At 64.0% G+C, this 16,010-nt stretch overlaps 3 protein-coding genes across 4 annotated transcripts in view; 2 read left to right on the top strand and 1 right to left on the bottom strand.

Moving 5' to 3' along the window:
- The window catches only part of SLC38A10 (solute carrier family 38 member 10), a 34,143-nt gene extending 24,633 nt beyond the window's left edge, over positions 1–9,510 (top strand). Inside the window, exons 12-17 of the mRNA XM_065693720.1 lie at positions 2,769–2,942; positions 3,198–3,674; positions 4,212–4,319; positions 6,121–6,300; positions 6,919–8,047; positions 8,316–9,510. Of these exons, the coding sequence (XP_065549792.1) occupies positions 2,769–2,942; positions 3,198–3,674; positions 4,212–4,319; positions 6,121–6,300; positions 6,919–8,047; positions 8,316–8,625 (2,378 nt within the window). The 3' untranslated portion in view covers positions 8,626–9,510. The remainder of the gene's footprint in view (positions 1–2,768; positions 2,943–3,197; positions 3,675–4,211; positions 4,320–6,120; positions 6,301–6,918; positions 8,048–8,315) is intronic.
- Positions 9,511–9,846: 336 nt separating this feature from the next.
- NDUFAF8 (NADH:ubiquinone oxidoreductase complex assembly factor 8) lies at positions 9,847–10,592 on the bottom strand. The gene is made up of 3 exons (XM_065693723.1): positions 10,437–10,592; positions 10,236–10,346; positions 9,847–10,166 (listed from the first exon to the last, which is right to left on the bottom strand). Exons 1-3 carry the CDS (start codon positions 10,515–10,517, stop codon positions 10,146–10,148), a joined length of 213 nt encoding a protein of 70 aa, XP_065549795.1. The 5' UTR covers positions 10,518–10,592; the 3' UTR covers positions 9,847–10,145.
- Positions 10,593–10,622: 30 nt separating this feature from the next.
- TEPSIN (TEPSIN adaptor related protein complex 4 accessory protein) lies at positions 10,623–15,263 on the top strand. 2 transcript variants are annotated; one of them, XM_065693721.1, is made up of 13 exons: positions 10,625–11,034; positions 11,111–11,183; positions 11,302–11,393; positions 11,461–11,554; positions 11,654–11,721; positions 11,854–11,932; positions 12,246–12,314; positions 12,670–12,876; positions 12,985–13,159; positions 13,419–13,532; positions 13,718–13,796; positions 13,888–14,022; positions 14,297–15,263. In XM_065693721.1, the coding sequence occupies exons 1-13, from the start codon at positions 10,993–10,995 to the stop codon at positions 14,768–14,770; spliced, it is 1,701 nt and encodes a 566-aa protein (XP_065549793.1). In that variant the 5' UTR covers positions 10,625–10,992; the 3' UTR covers positions 14,771–15,263. The 2 variants fall into 2 exon arrangements, with proteins under 2 accessions (XP_065549794.1, XP_065549793.1); XM_065693722.1 differs by lacking the exon at positions 13,419–13,532 and having other exon boundaries at positions 10,623–11,034.
- The last annotated feature ends 747 nt before the right edge of the window (positions 15,264–16,010 follow it).

Raw genomic sequence — 16,010 nt, forward strand, 5'->3', positions numbered from 1 at the left:
TTGTTTTCCTTAGCACGAGCTCATGGATCTCGCTCTGTTTCACTGCGCTGAGCTGGACCAGCACCAGCAGGTCCTGAACCCTGCGTCCCTCATCAGGCTCGGATGATGCTTGAGCATCACTCAGCATCACGGAACTTCCCATGTATCCCTGGGGCCCCCCAGGTCCCTTTGCCAGGGCCCCCTCAGCTCAGGCCTTGCCCAGCGGGTCCATCTCACCACCTCTGCGTGCAGACACCGCTTTTGGCCACGGCCATTGCTGCAATGGACGAGAGCGGTAGGAAGGCTGTGTGTGAGGAGGGGCTGAACGCCTTCCTGGGACCACTGCTGCTATCGGAACCAGGAGCAGGGGAGGAAGGGAAGCTTTTAGGTTGCTGATAATGACATTTTATTGCAGCCCAGAGAGGCTGCTGGCGACCCACAGCACATCGGCAAGCACAAAGCCCCGGCTCCCCTCGGCCGCACCGCGCGTGCGAGCGGAGCTGCTGCACAGCACCGCGAGCACCGGGGCAGAGCGAAGCCTCCCGGTGCTGCCCAGTGCCCAGGGCCTGCGGTTGGGAGCCAGAAAGCTTTTACAGCCTCTCAGGCCTCTGCCTGTAAAGTCCAACGCCGCTCATAAAACATTAAGAGGCGCAGCATTACTGGAACGCTCTCCAAAGGGACCTGGAGGGCGACGAGACAGTTTAGAGCGATTATTACACATCCTGAGCAAAACTGTTCTCTGCAAACCACATCAAGCCCCTTATAGATTTCCATGCAGCGTGAGAGGTCGTTAATTCACGCCCTGATGATGAACTTAATTTTGTTTCCTGCTGAGCAAATGATGGCTGCGAGGCAACTTTGTCTTATTATGGCGTGGAGACTTGTGCTCTTGTCTGTGTTTGTTTTGGTCTTCCTCTTCGCATTGTTTGCAGGAATGGGGAACATGCAGCTGCCTCTTGATTTACAACTGATGCTTCTCCCAGCAGCGGGGCCTCCCCCAGCCCCTCAGGGTGTCCTGGGCCCATGGAGGGGGTTCACCTGCTGCAGGGTCTCCTGGTCAAACCCTGCCATGCACACGGGGGTCATTCTGGCTTTAACTCCTCCATTTCCCACTTGTGTGGGAAGCTTCCCTTTAATTTCCCCTCTTGAACCCTATCGAGTCATGGGATGGTTTGGGTTGGACCTTAAAGCTCATCCAGTTCCAACCCCTGGCACGGGCAGGGACACCTTCACTAGGGCAGGTTGCTCAAGTCTCCCTTTGGGTCATTGCTCCCTTCTGCATCGGGAATGTCTCTGCCTGTGCCGCTGCTCTCCGGATCCCTGGCTTCCAGAAGCGCCGGGATGGGCTCCAAGCGCAGCCATCTCCCGGCTTCATGAACCAATTAACACAGAACTTTCCTCCAATAGAGTAAATAATGTTTTCTTGCAGAGAGGCCAGGATTTAGCTGGGAACATCCGCAGCCGGGCCCAGCGCTCCCCTCCCCGGCCTCAGCCTCCTGCTTCCCAGGGCCCCCGTCCAGGCCTGGGCACGGGTTCCTGCAGGCTGCTTTTTCCTGAAAGGAGGAGCGTCCTGCCCTGACTTGCTGAACTCTGGGAAGTCCCTCAATGGAGAGAAGGGACCCTTGGGTACCAGACTCTGAGTTCTCAGAACATCCAAGCCCTTTTCTCCTCCCACCGTCATTCCCAAACCCAAATCCCTTCAGCGGGGTGTGGAGCTCCAGGTTTCTGGAGAGGCGCTGGGTCCTTCTGGCACGGATCCCTCCGGGCCAGGATCTTGTGCTGGTGTTGCTCTGGGTCCCCCCCGCGCTGGGGTAAGGCCCACGCAGCTGAAGTTGTGGCAATCTCCTCTTTCCCATGAGTTCATCTCGTCATAAATCGCACCAGCCCTGCGGAGGGGGAGGAGGACATTGAAAGATGTTTATGGAATTAATTCCCCAAAGGAAATCGCCTGGGGGAGGGCGGATGGGGGGGGGGGGGGGAAGGGTTGGGAATTTTTCGGTTACAGGAGAGAGGTTTTCGTTGTTGTTGTTGTTGTTTTTCGGAGTTTTTTGGATGGAAAAAAGTCTGCAGAACAGCTTCAGTGCTGGGAAACAACCAGATTCCCTCCTCTAAGGAAGAGTTCACTCCCTGTGTGCGCTGCGTGGGCTGTCCTCTGCCAGGCTGGGGTTGGAAGGGGCCGTTCCCAGCCCATGGGCCATGCCATGGATTCCACGTGGTTCCTCCAGCGCTAAACTCAGTACCTGGTTCGACTGGGATGTGTCTTTCAGAAACATCCCATCTGCGAGGGAGATGGGGAGGGTCCCCTGCATCCCTCAGGAGTGAACCCTAACGCCCGTTTAAGCCCATTCCTCAACACGGGGTCCTGCAGCTCTCCTCCCACCCGCTGACCTCTGAGCGGCCTTCAGAGGGCTGGGAAACACTTATGGGCAAAAAAAACCCGGAGTTAAAACTAGAAATAAGAGCGGTTTTGAGCCGCTTTGCAGCTCGATGGGGACCGCGGCTCCGTGCCTGCGGTGCTCGGGGGTCCGGCCAGCCGGGAGGATGCTACCATCTGGCGGCAGCGGCAGCCGCCTGCATCCCGGCCCCCGGCTTCCACCCCAGCAGCTCCATAAAGCCCAGCGCAGGGAGGACAACCAGCCCCCGAACAAAAGCCCCGGCCCTTCCCTAGCAACGCTGGAGGCACACGGGCAGCTCGGCTTGTGCCGGTGGAGGGGCTGCAGCAGACAAAGGGGCTGCTCGATGCTGACAACGCAGCCGTGCGTAACCACGTGCAATGAACTGTCCTGCAGAGCAGAACCCGGCTGTGGAGGAGGCAGAGGATGACCGCGATAAACCCAAGCTGCTGGATGAGAAGGAGGAGATGGAGCAGCCACAAATCAAGGTGCCCATGCAGGTACCCAAGAGAGAGGAGGGGGAGAGAGGAAAGCTGGAGGAGAAAGTGCAGCTTGACCGTCCCGATCAAGGTAATGGGGAGCCTGGGGAGGTGATGCCAGCTTTGGTGTGGGTTGTACGGCTGTTTCAGATAAAGATCCTGATCTCTGCTCATCACCTGGTGGACTAAAGGTGATTTAGTATTTGATGCTCTTGAGTCTCATTAGGAATGCAGGCTCTTGAGGAGGAAGGGTGGATAAAGGGTGCTGGGTGTACTGTGAACCTGCTGCCTTTCACTGTCTCACATGGGTCTCAAGCCCCCTAACCCTGCCTGTCTCCCACTCTAGGGATTGCCCTGCCCGTGGGGGAAGCCCATCGCCACGAGCCGCCCATCCCACACGATGAAGTGGTTGTGGACATGGGGCGAGAGCGGGAGGAATCCGACGAGAACAAGCCTGTGCCGGGAGGAGGCAGCGACCGTGGGGCTCAGCCGGCGCTGGAGGAGGCAGCGGGGCTGAGTCCCCAGAAAGCAGCACTTGGCTTGAGCCAAGGGAAGGAAGCGGTTGCTGGGAACCAGCTGCGGGGAGGGACTGGGGAGCCCGCTCAGAATCCAAGGAACGTCCTGGAGGTGGTGGCGCAGGGTGGCAGGCTGCCATACAAAGAGCTGGAGCCAGACAAACAAGTGCTGGAAGCCAAGGCGCAAGCTGCCGCGCCGGACGGTGAGAAGAAAGCTGAGGCTGCAGGTGACAGGGAGAAAGCAAAGCTCCAGCTCGCCAGGAAAGCAGAGGAGGCTGCGAAGCCCATGGAGAAGGAAACAGACCCTGGTAAGCGCCCTCCACTGCACAAACTCCTCTTGGTCTGTAATCCCTGGGCAGCGTGGTTATTGCTGCCTCCATCCCAGTGCTCCCTTCCGATTTCCGTAGATTAGCACGTGAGCTGCACAGCCCCGCCAGCGTCTGCTGGGGGAGAGGAGGAATCTGGCGCCTCTGACAGCTCCTGTGCTATCTGTCACAGTTGTTTGCTAGCCCAGGCAGTGTCAGGTGCCAGGCTGCTCCTGCGCGCTCCCGGCTCCCTGGGGACACCCAGCTGGGAGATCTTGACAGGTAACACATTGCTGAGTGCCCGGGTAAAAGCTACTCGGAACCGTGCTGGCATTCGAATTGGCTGAGGTGGCTGGCGCTGGCTCCCTGCCACCGCTCCGCTGCGTTGTTAAAGAGGTTTTATTACTTCCCTTGCAGTTGTGGGGTTGAATGTAAACCCTGCGGGCTCGGGCAGGGAGGGATACTGGGATGCGGAGTCGTTTGAGGGAACATCTGCTGCTGGAGTGTCCTTTCTGACAGTGAAGGTCTGTTGGTCTGCAGGTGAGAAGCAGGAGCTGCCCCCTCCGGACAGAGCGGATCAGCTGGAGGCAAAGGAGGTCCGAAACACAGAGGAGAAGCAACAGGAGAACGTGGAGAGCAAGCTGGAGGGTGAGTGTGACCCTGGGGCGTGCAGGGAGGGAAGGCGCTGGAGCCAGGCCTGGGAGAGCAGGATTCAGGGCTCCTCTCCGCAGCACGGTGCCAGCCAGCGCTGCTCGTGGCTCTGCCAGTGCATAGCTCTGGGCTGCAGTCACCTCCTGCGTGGCATCTGGCGGGATGTGTCCCATGGGGCAGCCCCTGAGTCACGCTGGCTCCAGGGCCCGGCTGCTCCCGGCTTCGGCAGCACGAGTGCGACTGGAACGAAGCTGTTTGGCTGCTGTGAAGTGGAGAGAGCTGGCAGCCCGCTGGGGAGTGGGCTGAGCATCACCCCGCAGGCGCAGGCTGTAGCGCATGGGCCAGGCTCTGCTCCTGGGGGGCATATCCCAATCTTCTCTGTTTATGGTGGTTACCTCTTGGGATTCCACTGCTTTCCTTTCTGTTCTGTATTGCAGTGGGACTTTAAAAACTGAGTATAAGAAGCTAGTGATGATAGGGACTACAAGGGCGCATCATGTTTCGAGGGAGATGAAGGGACCTGAGTTCCTGTGGGGTTTTCCATCTCTGTGTGGGGCTTGCTGGGGATGCTCTCCCATGAAGGACATGCCCTGTGCCTGTTCTGTTCCTCTGCTCCATGCTAAGTTTTGTACCCAGAGGCTGGGAAGGTGTCACAGGAGCAAGGCAGAGGGCACATTGCTCCATGGGTGCTCTGCAGACAGCTACCCCAGTGGGGCCACTGTTGCTGTGGCTGCCCTGGGCCGCAGGAACTCAGGTACTTAAGAGTTTGTAACGGGTTCAGGTGGGTTTGATGAAGAGTGCCCATTCACATCCAGCCGGCGTGCTGGCTGAGGCCCGTTCTTCCAGGATCAAAGGAGGAGGTGGGAGACAGCATCACCTCTTGTCTGTGGGGAAGAGGTGTGCTGCCCAAGGTGCACGTGTCTGCAGAGCTCTCGGCAGCAACGCTTTGCTTTGGGGATTAAACCTTTGCCTGCTGGGTGTTGAACCCAAACAGTCCCATGCTGAGCCGGGCCTGGCAGGCTCCGGGAGCAGGATAGCAGGAATGCCTTCTGTTTGCCTTGTTTATCCTGAGCAAAGTGCAGGCAATAAACACATCTCCAGAAGTCAATTGCTCTCTTGAAGTGACCAAATTCCCCTCGAACCCAACAGAGCGGAGAGGGAATTCCAGGGGCCCTAGTGTGGGCTGGAAATACTTCTTTGTAATCACTTTGGGGGTGATCAGGGGGATAGGGAGAGGCAACGTGTGCTGGAGAAGTATGGGCCTGCACAACATTGCTTTTTGATCTAAATGGCATTTTATAGGCTGTTAATTTGATAGGATTTCCAGTGGGGTATAATAACCTAGAGACGCCTTGGGTTCAGGAGGAAAGCTGGGGTGGGAGGCAAGCGACAGCTCCGGATCCCGTCCCATCGCCTGGGTGTGTGTCCAGGCGGAGCACAGGCAGCAGCGCTTCCGTGCAGACCGGGGACTCATAGCCTGTGGGTGACGTGTGCTTTAAACCACCGTGAGTCACTTGTGCTGAGCCCAGAATGCTCTGGTCTGCTCCGTGTGGCTCCGGGGGGATGGTGATCCGGGATTTCCTCCCCTTGTGTGCCCAGGGAGCGCGGTTTGATCGTGGCAGGGGCTCAGCTTGGTGGGGCTGCCTTCGTGTGGATTCAGCCTGCCTGAGCACGGGCACCGCAGCCTTCCCTCCCTCCTAGGCCCATCCTGCCCTTGCCCCCTGCTGACACTCAGGGGTGACTGCAGAGGGTTTGGGTCGTGATGGTTGCTTTATGTCTTTCTCCCCTCCTTTTCTAGACGCTGGGCAGGCGAAGCTGCTTGACCACGCCATGCTGCTGCAGGTGATCAAAGAACAGCAGGTACAGCACAAGCAGCTGCTTGACCACCAGGCAAAGCTGCTGGCTGTGATTGAGGAGCAGCACAAGGAGATCCACCAGCAAAGGCAGGAGGAGGGAGGAGAGGAGAAGCCAAAGCAAGGTAAGGACATTGTCAAAGAACACGACCCCTCCATGGGCGGATCCCTGCTCAAAGCAGCTGTAACATCACAGAATCCCAGCCTGGTTTATGTTGAAGGGACCTTAAAGCTCCTCCAGCTCCAACCCCTGCCACGGGCAGGGACCCCTTCCACTGGAGCAGCTTGCTCCAAGCCCCTGTGTCCAACCTGGCCTTGAGCACTGCCAGGGATGGGGCAGCCACAGCTTCTCTGGGCACCCTGTGCCAGCGCCTCAGCACCCTCACAGGGAAGAGCTTCTGCCTAAGAGCTCAGCTCAGGCTCCCCTCGGGCAGGTTCAAGCCATTCCCCTTGGCCTGTCCCTACAGGCCCTTGTCCAAAGCCCCTCTCCAGGTTTCTTGTAGGCAATCTGACCAAGAGAAATCCCAATCCGTTTGGCATATGGCACAGTCATGCAAAAGCCATTCCTGTGCCTGTGGTGGGGTTCCCAACCCCTGTGCACAGCGATAACACTTTCCCCCCTGCTCCCCTCCTTCTCCCACATGGCCATTGATGGTGTGACCTCTTCTCCTGTCCCGTGGTGGCAGGAGATGGGAATCTCACACCTGTAAGATAAAGCTCTGACGTGTCCTTTCATTCCGCAGCGGAGATGCAGCAGGAGCCCGCTGTGCCCCTCTCCAGGAGCAGGGAGGATGAGGGCCTCGAGGTCAAGCAGGAACCTGCTGCAAAGGTGCTGAGCAAGAAGCTGCCGGAGCAGCCAGCGCTGGGCCCGGGCAGGGAGCCTGAGTCCACTGAGCAGCGCAGGGAGACTGTGGGGAGGCAGGAGGAGGCTGGGAAGAGCCGTGACGTTCCAGAGGTCCCTCCCAAGGAGCAGAAGGTGCTGCCGCAGAACAGAGGTGCTAAAAATCCCCTGGAGAACAGGGATCCCCTGCACGGGGATGCCCAACACATTCCAGCAGCCAGAAGCCACCCAGAAAAGAAGCCGTTGGTGGAGGGTTTAGGAGGAGAACATGAAGCCAAAGCTGCGAGAGACATCCACACCAAGAATAATTCCCTGAAAGCTGTGGAAGTAGCAACAGCTCCCATCCAAAGAGAACAGCTCGGGGCTGCCAGAGTTCAGGGAGCAGCAGGAAAGAGTCTGGAAAGAGACTCAGGAAGAGACCTTAAAGCCAAAGCACTGAGTCAGGTGGAGGCCAAGGACCTGGCAGTTGTGCTGGACTCCTCCAGCAAGAGGAATGTGGCAGAGAGTGAGCAGCACCTACGGGAGCATCCAAGAGCTGCCCACACTGAGGGAGCTGAGGGCCGTGGCAGGCGGCAGCAGGACCCAGCTGGCAAAGGGGACATGAAGGAAGAAGCTCCTCGGGATAACGTGGTGGATGTGGCCCAGGACCTGCAGGATGGGCTGCGGAGCAAGCAGAGGCACGGGGATGGAGGAGCCTCAAACGATGGGGAGAAGAAACCAGCCCTTGAGAACGCTCCCGCCCCAAAGCCAGAGCAAGGAGCCGCCCAGGGGGACCAGAGGCTGGACCACGACATCAAACCCAACCGGGACCTGAAGCTGCAGGCGGACCTGGACCTGCGGCGGCGGAGGCGGGAGCTGCTGCCTCCCGAGGAGGAGGAGGAGGAGGAGGATGGGGAGGCTGCGCGGGGCGCCGGGGTCTTGATCGGCCTGAACCCGCTGCCCGACGTGAAGGTGAACGACCTGCGGAGCGCGCTGGAGACGCGGCTGCACGTGGAGGGGGCTCCGCAGGTGCTGCACAGCCGCCAGATCAGGCAGGTGCCGGGGCCGGACAGAGCGTGAGGGGCGGCCGCGCTCGGTGGGTGCCTGCGGCCGCGGGGCCCGGAGCTCCGGGGGGACTCAAGGGAACCAGATGGGGTTTGGCCGCTGTTGGTGGTGCTTGGTCTCTTTGGATGCAGCCCATGGGGTCTGCTTGGAGCTGTGAGCACCGGGGGCTTCTTGGTGGCACCTCCCTGTGTGTTCCTGCGGGCAGCTGAGGAGGTGGCAGCCGTGAAAGCAAAGCTGCTCTGTGCTGCCTTTCAGAGGCTGCCGTCCGCCTCGGTTCCCTGCCAGCCCTCCAGGACCTTCTCAGCATCTCCTCCATATCGAATTGCCTTCTCCATCCAGCTCCCAAGTCCCCTTTCGTCACCGAGGTGGCATCCATGAGGTTCCCCTGCCTACTTGGGCTCTGTCACCGAGGCTGTGGGGCAGAGTGCAGGGGCTGCAGGAGGAAGGGAACCAGGGGATCGCTCCTCTTGGGAATGGAGAAGCACCAAGCGCCAAGGTGAGGACCAGCTCAGCCGATGCCTCGGTGTTTCTCCACAAACGGGAGCTGTTAATCCTGCGTGTGTAGGAGATAGCTGTGGTTTAGGAACCCGGTTTAGTAGGAACGCTGCCTTAAATGGGCACAACCACTGCTGTTGTGCTGCCTCTTCTCCCAGGGACTCGGGTGGGGGCCACACACTAGCAATAACCCAGAGCTTTGCTCTCCCCCCTCCCCAGATGCTCAACTCTCTGCTCTCAAGCTTGACTTCTCCTGTCCAAAGTGCATTAGGAAGCTCAGCCCGGGGGCTGCACATTCCTGCTCCCCCTTCCTTTTTCTGCAAGAAATGACTCATTTGGGAACAAATGGCTTGGAAGGGCAGCCACGGGGGCTCAGCTCAAGCCTACCTACCTCTGCTCTCTGCAGCACGGTGTTTTGTGCATTCTTCCAGCCCCTTCCCTGTGTTTGCCATTCATAGATGTCAGTGCTCTGCCCCTGGAAATGCGTTTGAGGAGCCAGGAAGGGAAGAGCTGCTCTGGGAGCCCCGGTTGGGTTCAGGCTCGCAGCGCTTCATCCCTTTGTGGGGGGGGGGGGGTTGGTTTGGTTTGTTTTCACATCCTGACTTGTGAATGTAAGAGATCAAATCCCAAAGCTCTCCCCGGAACGGCTGAAACTTCCCAGCCTGGAGCCTACAGACCTCATCACTGTGCTGGCTTTTATAGCTGCATCTCAAAGTGTCCTGGGTCCAGGCGCCTCGGTGCGTTTGTGTCCGATGGGAGCGCACGGAGCCGGGACGGGTGGTTATGGACGCTCGGCTCCGGGCACTCGGGAATGCCGCTGCCGCGTGCCTGTTGCTGGAAGGATCTTGTCTTAATTTCCCATTAAAACAACACGGAGCCACAGGGCAACAGCCACAGACTGGGGGGGGGACCCTCCCCGGCTGCTTCCTGGTGACTCTCATGGCCTTAACCCTCAGGGCTGTCCCTGTGGTACCAAGTTGCTTCTCCATGACGCTGGCCCAAAGCACAAGCAACGCAGCCGGCATCCAGTGCTGCTCCATGGGGAGCTGGACCCGGATCGGCTCCTTCTTACCTGTGGGCAGGGCGAGGGTCAGCCCTGCCCGTGTCTGTTGGCGTGAAGCCTCTGTGTGCACACAAAGGACCAAAGATGCTCCCGACATTCCCATGGGCATCCCAAGCCGGGCGGGAAGGTGGCGGGGGCTGCGTGACCCACCAGGAACCGCTCGTAGGGGACGGGATGCTGGGGGGGGGATGGAGGGAGGCTGAGCCCGTAATAAAATCAGCTGAAGCGTTTTGATCGACGTTCTCTTGTTAAATGGAAGAGAGCGGCTCGGCCGGGCGCGGGGCTGCGGCCGTACGGAGGGGGCGCGGGGTTTATGCTCGGAGGACGTTTCGCTGTTGAGTGAAGCAGGAGCTCACCGGGAGCCGGCAGCGGGGCTGGATCACGGGATGGAGGCCGGGGAGGGGCCGCAGGGGCTCCGGGAAGCGGCAGCGGCTGCTCCCGCCCGGGCCAGCGCGGACCTCGGTCCCCTCCAGCAGCTCCGGTGCCGGACGAACCGGGCCGGGTTTGGCGTCGGGGCCGGCACCGCCTCACTTCGGCGTCGCCTTCGCCTGCAAAGAGCCGCGGTTCAGAGCGGAACGAGGCCCCGCACCGGGACCGGAACCGGGACCGGAACCCACCGCCCGCGCGAAGCAGTCCCGCAGCGCCCGGAACTCCTCCAGACACGCGTCCCGCCGCAGCTCCGCCGGCCCCGCCGCCGCCGCCGCCACGCACCGCCCGTAGGCAGCTGCCTGCAGGGAACGACACGGAGTGGGTGCCACCGGGCGGCCCGCACCGTGACCGGCCCCGGCCCCGCTGCCCCCGCCCCGCCGCGGCCCCACCTGCTCCCCGCAGCCCGACAGCAGCGCCGGGAAGCGCCGCAGCCGCAGCCGCGCCCGCAGCCACACGCCCCGGCCCGACATGGCTGCCGCTACCACCGCCTCACGGCCTGGGCGCCGCCATAGTGGTGCAGCGGCGATTGGCTGCCTGCCCTGCTCGTCACAGCGATGAGCTCTCTGATTGGGAAAAGCCGAGCGCCCGCCCCTCCGGCTCGCTGATAGGAGAAGGGTGCGCCAATCAAATAGCTCTAGATCTCTGATTGCGTGCTGAGGGAAGGTCGTCCTCTCGCCCTTCCCGGGTTGGACAGATCGGCTTTTCGTAAGCGCGGATTGGTCAAGCGCGGCGCCCGCCTCCCGGGCCCCTCCTGATTGGTGCAGGTGCCGGTTGTTTACATCCTATCTCCCGCCCTGTCGCCGCCGGCATCACTGTCCTGAACCACTTCCTCCCGGAGCTCTGCCCTTCCTCGCCGGTGATTGGCCCGAGCGGCAGCTTCTCGCACTCTCATTGGTGCTCAGCGCCCCCCGGGGGGCGGAGCCGCGGGGCCGGGCAGGGGCTGTCATGGCGGCGCCGCTGCGGGACCGGTTGAGCTTTCTGAGCCGGGTACGGGCCGCGCAGCGGGGAGCGGGGGGGGCCCGGTCCCTGCCGCAGCGCCCCTCACCCCCTGCTTCTCCCGCAGCTGCCGGTGCTGCTCAGGGGCACCGCGGACGACGACGCGCCCTGCCCCGGGTACCTGTTCGAGGAGATCGCCAGTATCCTTCCATGGCCGGGGCGGGGGCCGGGCCGGGCCGGGCCGGGGCGGGGGGGGGTGGTTGGAGCCGGTGTCAGGCGGGGCGGCCGTGGGGAGCAGGATCCTTCACCGGGCCCCAGAGATCTCGCACGAGTCGGCCGGCAGCAGCCGGTGCCTGCTGGAGTTCCTGCTGGGCCGGCTGCAGAGCGGCTCCTGCCACGTCAAGCTGAAGGTACGGGGGTGCGGAGCCCCGGGGCTGGGCGCCGCTGGGGCAGCCGTGACCCCCCCGCTCCCCGCAGGTGCTGAAGCTCCTGCTGCACACCTGCGCCCAGGGCTCCCCGCACTTCCTGCTGCAGCTCAAGGGCAGCGCCTGCATCATCCGGGAGGCCGCAGGTAACGGGGGCCGGGGGACCGAGCCCTGACCAGGGCCGGGGTCGTGCCCGGTGCCGGGAGCCGGGTCACCCCCAGCGCTCCCCGCCTCGGCCCTTGCAGTGTTCGCTGGGCCCCCGGACCCCCTCCACGGCAACAGCCTGAACCAGAAGGTCCGCGTGGCCGCGCAGGTGAGCGTCAGCCCCGCTCCCGCTGCGCTCCATGCGCTGCTCGGGCTCTGTGCGGGGCTGCGGGGCCGCTCTGCCCCAGCCCCCAGGCAGGGCTCCCTGCTGCTCCCCAGCCCTCGCTCCTCTGCCCCGCAGGACTTGGCCACGGTCCTGTTTTCGGATGCGCCGCTGCCCCCGCCCGCTGCCCCCTCCGCCCGAACCCTGCCTCCCGCGGGTGAGTGCAGCCCCGCGGCCCTGTCACCCCCGTGGGCACGGTCCCTTTGGCTGGAGCCGCGGGTGTGCAGAGGGGCCCCTGGGCAGGGGGGCTGTAGGGGTGAGGGCAGGGTGCCCCAGCCCTGGTGCTGGGCGCTTGGCTGCTTCCCCTGCCCCACTGTGGGCCCCTTCGTCTGGGGATGCCCCACAGCTCTGGCCAGAGCCTGGCTGGGGGCGCGAAGGGGCACTGCCCTGCACCCGGCTCCTGCCCTGCGCTCCCAAAGGGGGGATCAGCAGCAGAGGGTGACCCCGTCTGTGCTTTATGGCTCCCCCAGGCATGGGCTCCAGCTCCAGCCCCTGCGGCTCCTTGCAAGGATTCGGCTACAGCACTGAGAGGAGCTCTGGTAAGTCCTGGTGCTGCCCCGGCTGCGTCCCTGCTGCAGCCCTGGGTCCTGCCTGGGGTCAGAGCAGGCTCCCAGCAGCCGGTGACCCCTGCGTGGTTACCGGTTACCGGTGGGTGTTTATGGGTGGCTCTGCTGTGTCACTGCCTGCCGGGGGGTGTGACAGGGCGCTGGGAGGCCGCTCGTCCCTGTGGCACATCCCTGTAGCTCCCAGGTTTCCTCACCCTTCCATATCCAGCCACAAGTCTGGTCTGTGCCATGGGGGCTCCTCTCTGCGGGGCGTCCCCACTGTCCCCTGCAGGGTACTGGGTGCCCTGGGGCTGTCCAGTGAATCACCTCAAGCCTTGGCCGTGCCCAGGTTCCCCAGGGGAGGCCCTGCTCAGCACCATCCAGCGCGCGGCCGAGGCTGTGGCCCACGCCGTGCTCCCGTCCCCGGGGGGGCACCGGCCGCGCCACGGGGACCTCCACGAGGACACCTACGAGCCCGTGAGAGCCCCGTCACCTCCCCGGAGCCCCGCCACGGCTGGGCAGCCGCCAGCAGCCACCGCAGCGCACGGCACCCGGGGTAGGTTCCCCCCCATGCTGGGCTGGGGCAGCTCCTGGGGGGCTTGGTTGGGGGGGTTCCCCATGCGAGGCTCTTTGGGGTCAGCGCGTCCCCGCTGTGTCCCTGCAGTGAGGCACCAGCCGGGGCTGGCCGGAGGAGGCTGGGAGGAGGCGGACAGCGGGCACAGCTCCCAGGACTCCTCGCAGGGCATCGGGGACCTGAGCCGCACCTCGGACTCCTGCAGCAAATCGGGCAGCGACAGCCACTGCGGAGCCAGCCGGGAGCTGAGCCACGCGGCCGAGAGGTGGGAGCGGGGGCTCGGGGGTCCCCTTCTGCTGGGGCCATGCGAGGTGCTCCCCTCGTCCCCGGCAGCCGTGCCCTCGTTAATCCAGAGGCTCTGGTCTGTTCCTCCTGGGATGTTTGGCCTCATCCTTGGGTGTGCGGAGCCAGGGGCAGGGGAGGTGTTGGGGGGTTCCTGGCCCATGGAGGGGGGTGTCTGCACTGGAACCCCTGGAGGGAGCAGGGCTGGTTCCTGTCCCCCCCCAAGGCATGTCCTGGTGCAGGGTGGACGCTGACAGCCTGGGTGACTGCGTGCGGGAGGTGAGCCTGGTGTCAGCACTGACCCGCGGCGCCAGGGTCTTCCTCACCAGGGAGGAAGCACAGCACTTCGTCAAGGAGTAAGTGCCCCGAGAGGCCCATGGGTGCGGTGGGGCTGGATGGGGAGCACTGCAGGGGCTTCTAGGAGCAGCCTGAGCCCTTCTCACCCCCTTGGCTGCCTTGGCACGGACCTTGGGGCTGAAATGCAGGAGGGGGACGGGTCCCGGTGCAGCCGGTGCTGCCGTAACCCCTGTCCCATGGCCAGATGCGGGCTGCTGAACTGCGAGGTGGTGCTGGAGCTGCTGAGCCGGGCGCTGCAGGACCCCAGTGACAGCGTCCGCATGGTGAGCGCAGCGCGGCCCCGCTGTGCACCCGTGCTGCCCGCGGGGTGCCCGGTGCTGCCCGCCCCGGCTCAGCCGCGCTCTCCTCCTGCAGAGGTCCATGGGTGCCATCTCCTCCCTCATGTGCTCGGACCTGCTCTCCCTGGACCAGATCTTCGCCGTGACGCGGCAGCAGCTGCAGCAGCTCAGCCAGGGCAGCCCCGGCCCTGTCGCCAACCGAGCAACGAAGGTGACTCCTGGGGTGTCCCCATGTCCCCTCCCCAGGGCAGCTTCCAGGCAGTGGCTTTCCCATCCTTGGAGACACCCAGCCCTTGGGAATGCTTCCCTGTGTGTGCCAAGGGGGGGGATTGTTCCTCTCTCCCAGGAACAGGGAGCCTGGAGGATGTGATCCTCAAGAGCCAGCTCTGGACCCCAGGGCAGTCTCTACTGGGAGATGGGGCTGGGGCTGTATCCTCCTCCTGATGCCGTTCTCATTCCAATCCATCCCACTCTTCCCCTCGCAGATCCTGCGGCAGTTCGAGGCTCTCTGCAGAGGCCACCCCTCCCCAAAGGGCACCCACCTGGACTCGGACCCTTGTGGCCTCCCCCCGGGCTCAGCCCCATGCCCTGGGGACCTGCTGCTCGACATCCCCCCGCTGCCCGGCGAGAGCATCCTCACCCCGCTGAGCGCAGCCCCACTGCCCGGTGCCTGCAGCCAGGAGCCAGGAGTGGAAGCAGAGACCCTTGGGCAGCCCGGTGCCACGGTGCCAGCCGGTCCCTGCGGGCAGGAGGCGGTGAGCGGGGTGCCAGGGGACGTGGCGGCTGCCCCTGCACTGCCCCGTGGCCTGTCCCTCTTTGCTGGCATGGAGCTGGTGGCTCCTCGCGGTGCCGTGCTGCGCCAGGACTCTCCCCTGGCAGAGTCACCGGCACCGTCCCAGCCCCACATGGACACAGAGGTTGAGCAGCAGCCGTCGGCCTTCGCCTTCCTCAACATGTAGCTGCTGTGGGGCTCCCGGGGGGCTGCGGGGGCTTTGCCCTCCCTCCCTGCGGGGCCTGTTGTGCCATGGCCCTATGGGCTTGGTGGGAAGGGGGCTCAATCCCCCCGGATTCCACCGTGGCACCCTGGGGAGAAGCGAAGAGCAGCCCTGTGTGCCCTGGCCACAGGGACGAGGGAAGGGGGCTGCTGGGGGGGGACACAGTGCGATATGGCCACGGGGGCCGGGCCTTTGCTCAGGTTACAACGTTTCTTGAGCTGCTTTTGCTGCCAAAAGCCCCCGTTTGGGGCTGGCAGAGGGGAACGGTGCTGGCGCTGGGCTGGAGATGTGCTGGAGCCCACTGGGGCTCACCGGGGAGGGGGTTTGGGGACCCCAACATGCCTCGGGGGTGCTCCTGGGTGCCCCCCTGCCTCCAGCCCGGGCAGCCGTGGGGCTGGGGTGGGAGAAGGCATCGATGCAGTGGGGCCGGGACCCACCAATAAACCCCACACTTGGGCCTGGGCGTTCGTGACTCTTCCTGCGCCGCTGCTGGAGCCTGACCCGAGCTCCCGCCTGCCCCACTGCCCCTGCCCTGTGGGCCCCCGTGCACCAAGGGGAAAGCCCCGCCCCAAGCCCCGCCCCTCTCGCATAAGCCGCGCCCCTCGCCAATCACATTGTCTCGTTGTCCATAGGCCACGCCCCTCTCCTTCAGGCCACGCCCCATCGCCCCACCCTCCTCCCGCCCCTTTTTCCTCCTCAGCCTATCTCCGCTTTCCTCCTCGCCCCGCCCCTTTCTTCCCATTGGCTGCCACTTCCCTCCACCGCCTGCAATGGCCGGGGCGGGGCGCGTGGCGGCGGCCGGAGCGGGTGCGGGGCCGGGGCCTGCTCTGAGCGGAGGCGCCCGGTACGGGGGAGCCGCGACCCGGGCCCGGGTCCCTCCTCCCCCCCCGGGTCCCTTTCGCTGCCCGGAGCCGCTCCCGTGGGGCCCCTGCTGCGTGCGGGCTGCGGAGCCGGGGCGCGGGGGTCGTGGGGGCTGCGGGGGCCTGGGCACGGCCCTGGGGGGCTGCGTCCTCGGGGTCCCGGCGCGGGGCTGCGTGCCCGGGGCTGGGCTCCGCGCTGGGCCCCCGTGTGTGTCCCGGCGGTTTCCATTGAGAGCCTTTTGTTTACCGGGGTTGTCGGGGCCCGCGGCAGCGCCGGGGCGGGGTGAAGCCGGGCCTGCCGGGGCAGGGCTTTGGGGCGGCTCCGCTGGCGGCACCCGGGGGGC

This window comes from Lathamus discolor, chromosome 13 (assembly GCF_037157495.1).
Source record: "Lathamus discolor isolate bLatDis1 chromosome 13, bLatDis1.hap1, whole genome shotgun sequence".
Lineage (NCBI taxonomy): Eukaryota > Metazoa > Chordata > Aves > Psittaciformes > Psittacidae > Lathamus > Lathamus discolor.